This window comes from Calonectris borealis, chromosome 1 (assembly GCF_964195595.1).
Source record: "Calonectris borealis chromosome 1, bCalBor7.hap1.2, whole genome shotgun sequence".
Taxonomy (NCBI): Eukaryota; Metazoa; Chordata; class Aves; order Procellariiformes; family Procellariidae; genus Calonectris; species Calonectris borealis.
Genome location: NC_134312.1, coordinates 2,061,569 through 2,073,602, shown reverse-complemented (window position 1 = coordinate 2,073,602; position 12,034 = coordinate 2,061,569). Strand labels below are relative to the sequence as shown.

At 41.5% G+C, this 12,034-nt stretch overlaps 1 protein-coding gene across 1 annotated transcript in view; it reads left to right on the top strand.

The window, feature by feature from the left end:
• The window catches only part of NET1 (neuroepithelial cell transforming 1), a 54,750-nt gene that overhangs the window by 25,019 nt on the left and 17,697 nt on the right, over positions 1–12,034 (top strand). The window contains exons 2-3 of the mRNA XM_075142313.1: positions 4,183–4,249; positions 9,490–9,549. Coding sequence (XP_074998414.1) covers positions 4,183–4,249; positions 9,490–9,549 — 127 coding nt within the window. The remainder of the gene's footprint in view (positions 1–4,182; positions 4,250–9,489; positions 9,550–12,034) is intronic.

Genomic DNA, 12,034 nt, shown 5'->3' with positions numbered 1-12,034 from the left:
AGCTACAGGCAGAGCAAAAAATCAAGCAATTCTGCAGGCAATCATCCCAATGATCTTTGCTTAAATGGTACCTTATCAAGGCCCAGTTAGCAAGTAGTGACTGGAAAGGGGACGCTGGGAGATGTGGTGAAGCTTCAAGATGACAGAGGCCACTTTCCTAAAGGTCTTTTTTCCACCTAGCACAAGGGTCTGCTTCCCTCTATGTCTGTCCATTTGTCACTCCTGACAGTTCCTGGCAGATCTCAGCTCCCCACACTTGGCCAAAGACTTGAAAAAGGAAGGAGGATCAGTAAGATCTCTTCACACCACAAAAAGCTCATTCCTATTACAAAAGATGGTCAGGAAATGTCTGTGATACCAAGATCTAGAACAAATAAGAGAATTCGTACTCCCAGAACACTGTCGATGTTGGTGGCATGTGAGAAGGAACAGTTTCTGATTTCTACTTTACTCTCTTATCTTGATTGAGTCCTCTTACCAGACCATTGAAGAGGAGGAAAGAGCAGCTGGTCTATAACGGGCTCTGTTGTTGCAGAAGATCTGCGTTGGGTGTTCGGAGGACTGAAGGGAACTTTTTAACTGGGGCAAATATTTCTATATTACATGCCTTTTGTGGGAGGTGTTAGCTGCATTTCTCCCCACAGCTGAGTGACCAAGGGAGAAAGTTTAAATGATGGAGTCTGAGCTAGAGAAATTTCTCTCCAACTCTTGTAGACAACTGGAAACAAAGCTGCCTGTAGATTTTTTTTGAACCTCAATCTTATTGTACTCCCCACCCCTACAACTCGTTTTAAAATGCTGAGGTTTCCAAGGTTAATGCCTCTCATACGTGATCATTTCTCCTTTTCATGAAATAATAGTGGCTATGTAGTCTTGATACTGAGCAGTAGCAGTAGAGAGGTTAATACCTGTGTGATCATCTCTGCAGGTTGTCTTTTGAAAGACACCATCAGGCAGGTTCCCAGGAGACACCGAGAAAAGCCTTTTTCAAGGACAGTGGGGAGGCCAGAGTGGGAGGCATCTTGTGCATTCAGCTGTATGAGTCCCACCCCGGCCTGAGCAGAGGGGTGTCTGAAATGCTGCACAGGCAGTCCCATGAGGTACATGCCTTACAATGAGCACGTCAAAATAAAGCACTGCTTTGGACTAAAACCTTATTATAATGCCTGTACAATAGGAATGAAGCGCGTTGGGCAGTAAATGGAAATCTGTGGTGGTTGCTTTAACCGTATGAGGACATGATGATAGTTGTACAACACCTTTAAATTTGAGCTTTTTGAAAGGCTGCTGTAGCCAAACTTACTTTGATCATACCCCGTAAAATCTCCATTTGGTTGGAAGCTGAGTGCACTAGTACAAATGGGCCAAACTCCTGCTTGTTCTCAATGGCAGCTTTGTACCCGTGGTCCCATTGCTCCCCGCGGGCAGGGGGGCACAACTCGGGGAGCACTGAGGACCCTAGACAATGCAGCTGGGGCAGCTACAAGCAGCCCACATCCATACTGGGATGACTGGGAGTTACTCTCAACAGTTTGCAAGCCTCGTGTGGCTTCCAGGTCACAATTTGGCTGCCTCTGGTGTTGGAGATCAAGATTCATGGAATAAACTTATGTTCCTGCTTCCCAGCATAAAAGTTCATGCCTGCCTTAGAAACTGAGGCTTAGTCCATTCTGGTAGCTCTTTATAGCTGTGCAGGGTACAGTTTGCAGACCATTAATTATCTCTTTGCTTTTTTATCTGTAGTCAAGGAAGGTTTAATCAAACTCGTAAATTTTGGTCTGGGCAGCCTAGCAGGTTAGATGTTGGGATGAAACAGTGAGGATTTTTCTTTCTCATGAGAAAAAATGGCTCTATTTTAAATTTCAGAGAAATCCGATGCTCATTCCCAGATTTTCTTCCCGAGCGGTATGTACTCTTATAAATCCCAAAGAATGTTCCCTTCCAGAAGTTTCTTCTCCATCTAGCAATCAGTGTACTGGTATGCAGCTCTTGGAAATGCCACTTTCCTTTCTGGAGCAGCGTCACAGACACAGTGATTGTATTAAAAGGTTTTGGCTGATCCTAAGGTACCTGAAGGTCGTGTGTTCTGAGCCAAAGTTTCCTCTGGTTTTACATAAGTCTTAATTCGTGCATATGGTACTTTGAATAAGCTTATTTTTTATATTTTTATATTTTATAAACTTTAGGTATTTATTTTAGTTATCTATATATTTAGGTATCTAAATCTATGTGTGTATATATAATATAGATGGCATATTTACTATTCTAATCACTTTGAAGCCCATGACGATGTTCCTGCTTCCTGGTTTTCCACTGCAGATGCTTCTCACTTAGCATTTGCACTGCTTATATGGCAGCTGCCTCGCTCAAACCCTTGGAGCAGGTGAAATGCTCCCTAAACAGGTCCCGAGAGGACTTCAGCCACCCCAGAAACTGCAGGGAAGTGTTGCTCCTATTCTGTGACCTAATGAGGTGGCCGAACAGCTCTCGCTCCCTGTCCGAATCAAAATATATCATTTTCTGCTAAAGGCTGCTTCAGCCTTTTATGTGTGGCAGACATATCCCTTCACCACGTGTGGGGAGTGAAGAGCAGATGCCCTTGTTGCGCATAGTGGTCTTGTCTTTTTGGTACCGGGTGCCAGATAACGGTTTTGGGTCATCTCCTTGGGTCATCCCAAGAAACAAAATCCACAGCCCGAACACTGGTCCTTCCTGGAATGGGGACCACAGAACCAGCTCCGGCATTTAGCAGTTGATTAGATTTGTCCTCAGATTTGACTTTGAAGTAAAATAAGGTGTCGCTTGTATTAACAGACCTATGCTAAGCAAAGGGTCAGCACAGAAATATATTTCTGGAGGAAAAGTGCTAATAAGCTCACCTGTGTAGTCTACATCTGCTGCATAAAATGTTTGTCTCATCACCGAAAGCATCTTGTATTCCTTCACATCTTGCTTCCAATAAGGTACACTTCATAAAACATTTATCTTGTTGCTCTGCATTGGCTGGTAGAAGTGCAAAAGTATTTTCTGGGTGGTTGACTTATATTTTCCAAATACCAATCCAGAACACCCCACCCTGCACAAACCTTTTACAGACAAATGCTTTTTCTCTTCCGATACGGAGAGCTGCTGACATTAAATACTACTAATACTCTGTGAGATGAATTTTCAGCAATGCCTGAGCAATGCTGGAGTGCAAGTCCCCTGAAAGTCGGAAGGATTTGCATTCCTATATTATTTCCAGGTTTTTTATAATCCTGTGGGATCTTAGTACGAAGAAGAAAGGTGCAGCTGGCGAAGAGATGCCTTTTCTGTCTGAGTTTGTGACAGCAAGGGGGAAATCTTCTCCCCATTAGGCGATACAGCTGGCTGCCTTTGAAAAAAAGTGTGTGGCCCATTTGGGACTAAAATTCTACATGCAGAAACCCAATGACAGACAAAAATGTTTCTCCATACTACGGCCAGAATAAGCTTTAAAAAATTGTTGCTGGAAACATACCTTAAGTCCACCAGACAGTGAAAGTTGGAACGTAACTTGTTTGCTTAACTCGGTGCTAGTACAATAAATGACTTGCATAAGGCAATTCGTTTACCATTGTTCAAAGAGCAAGGATTATACAAACGGTCTATTGTGTGTAGTGCTTTCTGGTGGTTTAACTTTCTTGGATCGAGAATGACTTAATGAAAGACCACAACTCAATTCCTGGTTGTAATTTTATGGGAAACTACAAGGCTGCATTGTCAAAGGTGCAGTTTGTTGCCTCCTTTCATTTCAGCTTCATTAACCTTGGAAAATGAGGCCACAATATTATTATTTTTTATTATTATTATTGTTTTATCCTTCCTCTTGGTCAGATTGGCAGGTTTGTGGTCAAAGAGAGATTTTTCCTCCAGACCAGCCCGCAGGGCCCAGTGGGAGGTTTCTGCCTGCCTCTGTTGCACAGAGCCATTTATTGTAGTAAACCAGGATTTTTAATCTAACACCTGCAATCGTGGTGGGGAATACTGGCAATCCTTTTGGTCTCTCTTTCCCAAAGACTGTGCTACATCATTGTCTTTGCAACTTTTGTGCTAGGAGCTGAAAATGTACGATACCGTCAAAGCTGTGGAAAAGAGATGTAGTTTATCAATTACTACAGCAACCTATAAATTATTTACTTTATTCCTTTTTTCCACTCACAGGTACCCTCTGAGACGAGGCAGCTCTTTCACGTTTCTGACTCCGGGACCGCACTGGGACTTCACCCTGGTGAGTAAAACAGCTGGTGGGTGCATATTGCAAAAGCATGCAAACAAAAGCATGAATGGTGAAGGTTAAGGTCCCTCTGCCTGGAGGACAAAGAAAATCAACACATTCCTCTCTACCTGGCTAGACACTTTCTGAGCCACTGGGGCTTCTGAGCTTTAGCTGGAGGGTGCTTTTTCCACACAGGGATTAAGAGAAGGCAGGATATCCTGGACACTGTGGTTTCTTTATAAACTTACTTTCTGATGTGTTTCAGCAGTCCTGCTAGCTAAACTGGCAATGCAATAGGCAAGATATAAAACATAGTGCAGAAATAAACCTTTCTTTTTTCTTAAATACAAAAATCTGTATTTTATGTGGTATAGAGAAACCATCTAGAGCAAGTGCATGGCCTTATTGCCTTGTACTCTCTTCTCTCCATCCTATAACATACATCCCTTACTACAGAAATGGTTCATATGCAGCCTCCAGAGCTGGTAGAGAAAGGTAGACCACTCTGGAGGGTGATTCAGAGGACCTACACGGTGTTTCTGTTCTGAATTGCTGCTTCATGAAGTCTGTCACTCTTCATGCACTGAGGATTGCAAGGCAATTAGTCAGGTGAAGTAGGTGCATAGCGCTTCGTGTCGTGTATATAGATCTTGTCCCACCTTAAAGCTCATTTTCATGAGCTGCCTAAGCTGATTTGACCCCCCACTGGATGGAAGTGGTGATCCCATCCTCGGCCAGCAAACTGATCTGGCTGAAATACTTGCCTTACCAAAAAGAAAACAAAGAGTTTTGGATGAGCTGATGCAGCTGACTGCACAAGCTGTATGAATGCCTGTATCGGCACGAGGAAGGGCGTGAGAACATGTCTGGAGGTGGGGAAAAGGACAGGACTACCTTTTATGAAGGAGATCTCATCTAAAATCAGATGGAGCTTCTGTGAAAGCATGCATTTAGACAGGCACTTTGCTGGCTGTGCCTCGAAGGGCAGCCATGTGCAATTTTGAGGCTGCACAAACACCAGTCCAGTGTGGGAGTGGATTAAACAAAACCATAAGCTCTTGTAGTTTTTTCTTTTGCTTCATTTTAGAAACTTTCATCTGGTGACTACAGCTACATTAAACATATACACTTGAATATTACAAAGCCCTAGAAATTATATTCTTTCAAATTTAAAAATATTGTGCTCCTACATCACAAATTAAAAGCATTTTGATTGAGTTTCAAGTTATTCTTGTTCTGTGCATGTTTTTTTAATCTGTTTTTATTCAGCTATAGGCATATTCAGTTCAACTGTCAGTTACAGTTAAAGTGTATTGTATGTCATGCCACAGACTGCAAAAACCAAAGAAAATGTTTTTGAAGGGCTTAATTGCTTATCTGCATTCCTCCATCATGTCCCTCATCAACCTGGTCCACCAACACTTCTCCCTTCAAGCCCAAGTAGCTTCATTTCCTGCTACAGATAGCGGATAGCCCTGAACTCCAGCCCTTTTCTGGAGATCCAAGCTTTCCTGTGACTAGCTAGAGATTAGTCTTGGATTAATACACCTAACACTGGAAGAGAATTAAACACAGGCGAGAAAGAATAAAGAAGGAGAGCACATAGCTGTGCAGTTTGGTTACCCAGCAGACATACTCTTACTGCATGGCCGGGGACCAGGTCTCTGCTTAGTCTCTGACAATGTATTTACACTGGCATGCATTGACCAGAGCGCTGTATTTTGTATACGGGCAGCAGCCTGTAGGCAAGCAAGAACTATACTTTTCTTGTGTCATGTCTCTCATGTGCTGGAGTGTGTCACAAGGTTTTTTCCCCCTTGATCACCAAGTACTCATATGCTGGTCACAAATAGCATCTCTTCATGCCATAGTTTGTGCAGCTATTTGGCCAAAAGTCTGTAAAACGAACTTGGCCTGAGTCTCAGGGGAAGTGGGTAACTCAGCCAAGTGTCCTTTTCATGCCTGCAGAGGTGGGGTGGGTTTAAAGAGAAGGACTAGTGCATGTTCTGTACAATTCTAAGAAAAGACTAATGCAGTTTGGGTTAAAGCATCCTCTGGATGGCTTCTGACTGGAAGCAAGGTTACTCATGCTCTGTTTTCTTTTCTTCCTTTTCATTAAGGAGGATTCGTTTATAAGAAACAGGCACTTGATCTTTGTTGACTTAAGGGTCCTGATGCACATTCCTCACCTGAAGCCTTTTTGGTGTTTTATGACTTCAGGTGGGCAATAAGCAGCAAAAACCAGACTGATCCCTAAAGAACAAAATATCCTGGTTTAAGGCAAAAGCCCTTAGTAGGAGAGAGGAAAACTAGATGACTAGAATTGTTTTTAAATTGAAAAGCAGTACTTTCTTAAAAAGTGTTCCTGGATCTTTAATCGGAATCCTTGAAATGTAATTAACATTCATGCTCATGGCGTTGTTTAGGTCTTTCTAAAATAAAGTCACAACATATTTAGATTTCCCCTCCTGATTAGCATTTTTTATGCTTCTCCTTTACAATGCCTCTTTGAGAGCCTAAATCGGGTCTCACGGTTTTTACAGTTTAATAACTTTCGTAGAAGTAACTTTTTCCACATGACTTGAGTTTCGTGAGAAGGTTAATGTATCAGATCTCTGATCGTGACAGTCTCAAAAATGTGAGAAAACAGTACCGTAGCAGTTGCTTTTCTATCATGTGGCTTTAAACGCCCAGATTTGAGCAGTCTGAAGAGGCCGTTTTCTTGGAATCTGTTTCTGTTCTGGCACCACACAGGAATGATACAGCTGGCTCTGTAGTGAAATGTCTAAGTTTTTGTATGAAACTATATTGGGCAAAGGAAATGGGGTCCAGCCAATGCAATACTTATTGCATAAGTCTAGCCAGTTTAAAAACAAAACTTTGGCCTTCCTTTCGTGTCTGGGCTTTGGTCTGGAGCCGTATGTTAAAGATGTTAATATACTTGACTACATAAGGAACGAATAATATTCAGACCGAAAAGGCGTGGTGTCTTTGTCTTTATTGCAAGTTTTCTTCTGTTAAATAGATGCTAATATCTTTGACTTACATATGGGAAAAATAATCTGCAGACCGAAAAGGTGTGGTTATAGCAGTCTTATTGCAGGGTTTGATAAATAACCAACCCTGAATATTTTACTAAACCTAAAAAAAACCAAATGTCTGCATTCGCATGTGTTCTCAAGCCTGCCAAAGGTCTGTTCAAAAAGTATGGTGTGCTGGGACATTAATTCAGTGTCAATGCTACAAATATCGTAAGACATAATGTCTAATGTGAGAATTTTTTCCTCTGTAGTTAGCAAGTCTGTCAGTGAAGGGACTCACTCACGTGACAGAGTCAGTATCTTGTCTTTGCAAATACAGAAAAAAACAGAAAAACTGAAGTCATTGGGGAACTTTGTACTTGAATCCACTTCTGTAGTTAGTTGGGATAGCTGAGAAAAAAAAACACAGCACCAAAACCCAAAATATAAGAAACTAGTGAGTGCACTTCTGTAATATCTCACCATTACATGTATGTATTTAATAGTTAAATGGTAGAGTCAGCATAGCGTGGACAGGTGAGAAGACACATTGGAGCCTAAAAAAACATCATACGAAAGGACTAGCAAACAAGAGAACAGGTTTCTGAGAACCCTTCAGGGAAGCTGGACATTCCCTCAACAGCATCAGATTTTCAAAGGAACCATGGAAACTAGGCTGGTCAGCATTTAAAAATAATTTGAACGAATACTTGTATTCAAACATTTTAAATAGACTTACAATGACGACAACCATCTATTAAAGCTGAAACTTTAAAGTTATTTGAATAGATTATTGAATTATAAGAAAAAAGGAGTTACATATTTGCTCCTGACAGAAGGTCAAGCCGCTGGACTGGTAGAGCGCAAAACTGAAATTTGCTGAAGTTCAGAGTGGACTTGTGGTCGTAGTTCCCTCTGCAGCTGCAGAGAGGGAGTTTTCCCCATTTCACCTAGTTCAATGTCTAGTCTGTTAAACGGATAAACAACATGTAGGCCAATATAGAAATACAAAATAGTTTCTTTTCTTTTTTCTTTGTGCTTAATGAAGTGGAAGAGGATGAACTTGACTCATTCTGAAATGTTGAAGGACAAGGGTCAAACACAGGATGAAAATCAACTACTTGTTTCATGGGTGACCAAACAATTTATGCTCATGACCCATGTTTTTTCCAGACCAGGTGATTTGCAGGCTGGCACAGTCTAACAGGATGAGTCCACAATTAGTTTTCCGTTATCTGGGTAATGAAAAAAATAATGTAGAAGCCCAGATAGCACAGAAATAGTGGGAGGTATTAGGAAGCTCAGTGCAGATGTCTTTGATCATTGTTCCACTGGCTTGTGCTCTTCTTCGGAAAGGAAAATAGCTGAGAGCTCCCTGGCCAAAAGCCTCCTCTTTCTTCCACAAAAATGCTTATTCTTTTAGCCCGTTGCATTCCTAGCAGGGATGCTTCAGCCACAGCTGTCTACTGGCCATGTCCAAAGTAATGAATTAAATAGGCGATCAAAATGCTCTCACATACACACATTCAGCTGTTTAGGGAACCGCACTAAAACCAAATCCCTGATACACAGTAAGAATCCCCTGAATAAAATATATTTGGGTATTAGAGGGTGGCTGAGGAGCAGGAACAACCAACCTAGCGCAAAACTGCTTTATGCTGGCACTGTCCCCAGGGTGAAATCTGTGGATCCTCTCGCTCGCAGACCCCTGCCCAAGCCCAGCCCTGCTGGTGAGCAAACGTTATGAGAGTTAGGCATGGTATTTCTGGTGTCCTCCAGAGACCTCAGATCCTAATGATCACCAAGTCTGACTCTCTTGGTACCTAACTCTATCAAAAAGCCCAACTTCATTGCTGGATTGCTGACCTCAGAAACCACAAAAAATGTTTCATTTAACTAAATGAATCTCAAATCATTTAAGAGTGGTAACCGCTGCATTCTGTCCTGCTACTGAGATTTCCTACTTAAGACTTTACTCACAACCACAATTATGGGAGTACAGAGAAACAAGCTTATAGGCATATAATTTATAGGTATCGATCAGGTGACAAAACTCATGAAACAGCATAAACATGCTTTGCATTTGTTTTCAACCTTTAGTTTTTTGAGTTATTACAGGTAGTTGGGGGTGTAAAGAAAGAAAATGTCTCTAGTCTGCTTTATAAAAAACAGAACCTTCTCTCTGAACGCAAATTGAGTGTACAGCTATAACTCTTGTTTCATTTCTTACAGAAGAGGAAGCGCCGAGAGAAAGACGATGATGTAGTCAGTCTTTGCAGCCTTGACTTTAAGGTAATCAAAGGATGTTCCTCTACAATATTGTGCAATCATCTGCTTTGTCGACTACAGTGGCTTCTACTGGGGAATGCCATACTTTCTGTGTTTGCATTTCACCATCAACAGTTTAGAGACGTGTACAGCTGTGTTTGCTCTTGCATACACCTCTGGGGTGGGCCGAGTCCTGCTAGCGATATCCGTAACACTCTTTGTTATCTCCTGTTTTAATCATTTGAATCCTAAATCTGTCACAGTTTTAATGTAGTGTGAAATAAATGTGTGTAACCAGTACTTAACAAGAACATAAGCATTTTCAAGTGCTGGGAAGCAAAACTGTGCAAAGCCCCTTCAAACGTTGCTTTTGTTTGACTTTAGTTAGTGCGCTTCGTTGTATTGCAAACAAGCTGGACTGGCTGGGTGGTAAATTGTTCTTAAAGCTATGGATTAAATTGACTTAAAAAAATGAGGGTGGGGAGGTGCAAGTTTCATCTATTTCCAAGGACTATCCAAGCCTGGTTTTCTGAAAGAGAAACTACTTCTCGCTGTCCATCTGCCCTGAAGATCTTCTCTGAAGAAGGGAAGGAAAAGAAATAGGGTTTTTCCTAGGAAGGTGGCTATTGAGTTGAGAGTTAACTAAGTGGGTTTTACGGTTTATTGGAGTGGGATAAAAAGTAATTTGTTAGTGGGGAATTTCCTGTTTGACCTAATGACTAGTGCATCCTCTGTTGTTGTCACTTACTTTGCATTTGTGCATTATTTATTAGACTCACTTAACCTGGCTACTGCTGGATGCTTTCCACAACCGACTGTCCTGTCCAACAGGCTAACTCTGGGCTTTGACCTCTCTAGACTAGATATCCTGTTCCAGATAAGACCATCCCTGTAATTCCCCAGTAGGGGAGGGAAAAGAGCAAAAAAGATTATCTGCAGAGGTCTGTGACATAGCAGTGCTGATGCCTCTGAACTGTTTTGGGCTTGTTTCATTTCTGAGGTCTTTCTGGTTTTCTGATGCAGATGGGAGTGTTATGGCTAGGAAATCTGCCCTCAGGGAAGAGGATTTTCTTTTTCTTTTCTTTTTTTTTCTTTTTAATTGGACTACCTTTTTATGCGTTGGACAAAATTGCATGAATTAGGGTTTCTCCCACAAAGCAATCACTTCAAGGTGAAACTAAAATACCAACAGCAATTTGTGTATTCGCCTTTTAAGAGTTTTAACAGAAATCTTCCAAGGAAAAAGGGAAATCCCTAGGCTAATACAGTCAAAGTTCAGACTGCAGCTTTTGCTTAACCTGATTTTTTAACTTGTTCTTTTGAAAGGGTCAGACTTTCCCGGCCATTTGAGAGTTTGAGGCACACCCACCAAATACACTTCAGTATTCTTGTTAAAATACATTAACGGTACTGATTGGACTGTAATTTTCAGGCTTTTTGATACCGACTCTCAAGGTTATTAAAAGTTTCAAAAGCACCACAGTCAACTATTTATAGTCAAATTTTAAAACACACCAGGACTTCTGAGTCTCATTGAGCGCTTATGCTGTAGTACAGATTATACTTTGCTCTGTCCAGATTTGATGAGGGTGAACCAATAGTCTAAAATTTGGCCACATCAGACACAGATATATCTATTTCATTGATGAAATAAGGTCAGAAAAGAAGATCAAGATAATTTAAGAATGTTACGTGTAGGTCAGAGCATATATTGTTTATCCCCATCTTACGGATGGGAACTGATTTTTTAGAGTTTGTCTTTATAAAGTGTAATTCCACAGCGTAACTGTTATTTCAGCTCCACTATCTCCCCCAGCAAATATAGCTCAGCTGACAAGCTGCTGTTTTGTCACCATACTTGTAATAGTGGAGGAGGTTAGCCAGCATACTGCATTCACACTCCTACTAGACATAATTGTGCTGACAAAAGTGCCATGTAGATGGTGATCCCATGAAGGGCTGCTTTGGAGCAGGGACTTGCATCCTAGTATCCCAGACTTGGCACCCTACCCAATGTATATTTTTAAAATAAAGGTATGGGGAAGGGATTATTTAATTTGGATGTGTACCTGTCTCTTTGAAAAGGTTGAGCAGTCCTTTAATGATGTTTAACCCTCACATATTCTAGATCATTGTTCCGCATACCAGGATGATGGTATGCAAAATGGCAGGGGAGATCACGCCAGCCCAGACGGACTGACTGCAATGCCCTGGCTATTCTTGCTTATTTTGGCTTGTGAACCTCCTCCTTGCTGCCCAGAGTCCTACTCAAAAGTGAACCAGATCTAGGTCTGTTAAACTTCTAATTTGACTCTCCAAACATTACCAAAATATGAGCGGGAAGTTACAACCTGAGACCATAGTGACAGCATCCACTTCCTTCAGCACTGAGCTACCCCTTCTCTTGTGCCAAAACACTCTCCTTTTGGGAGAAAGAAGGTATTTTCTCCCCAGATCATGTCTACAACGCGGGCTGTTGATAATTGTCTGGATAAGACAGAAGGGAGAG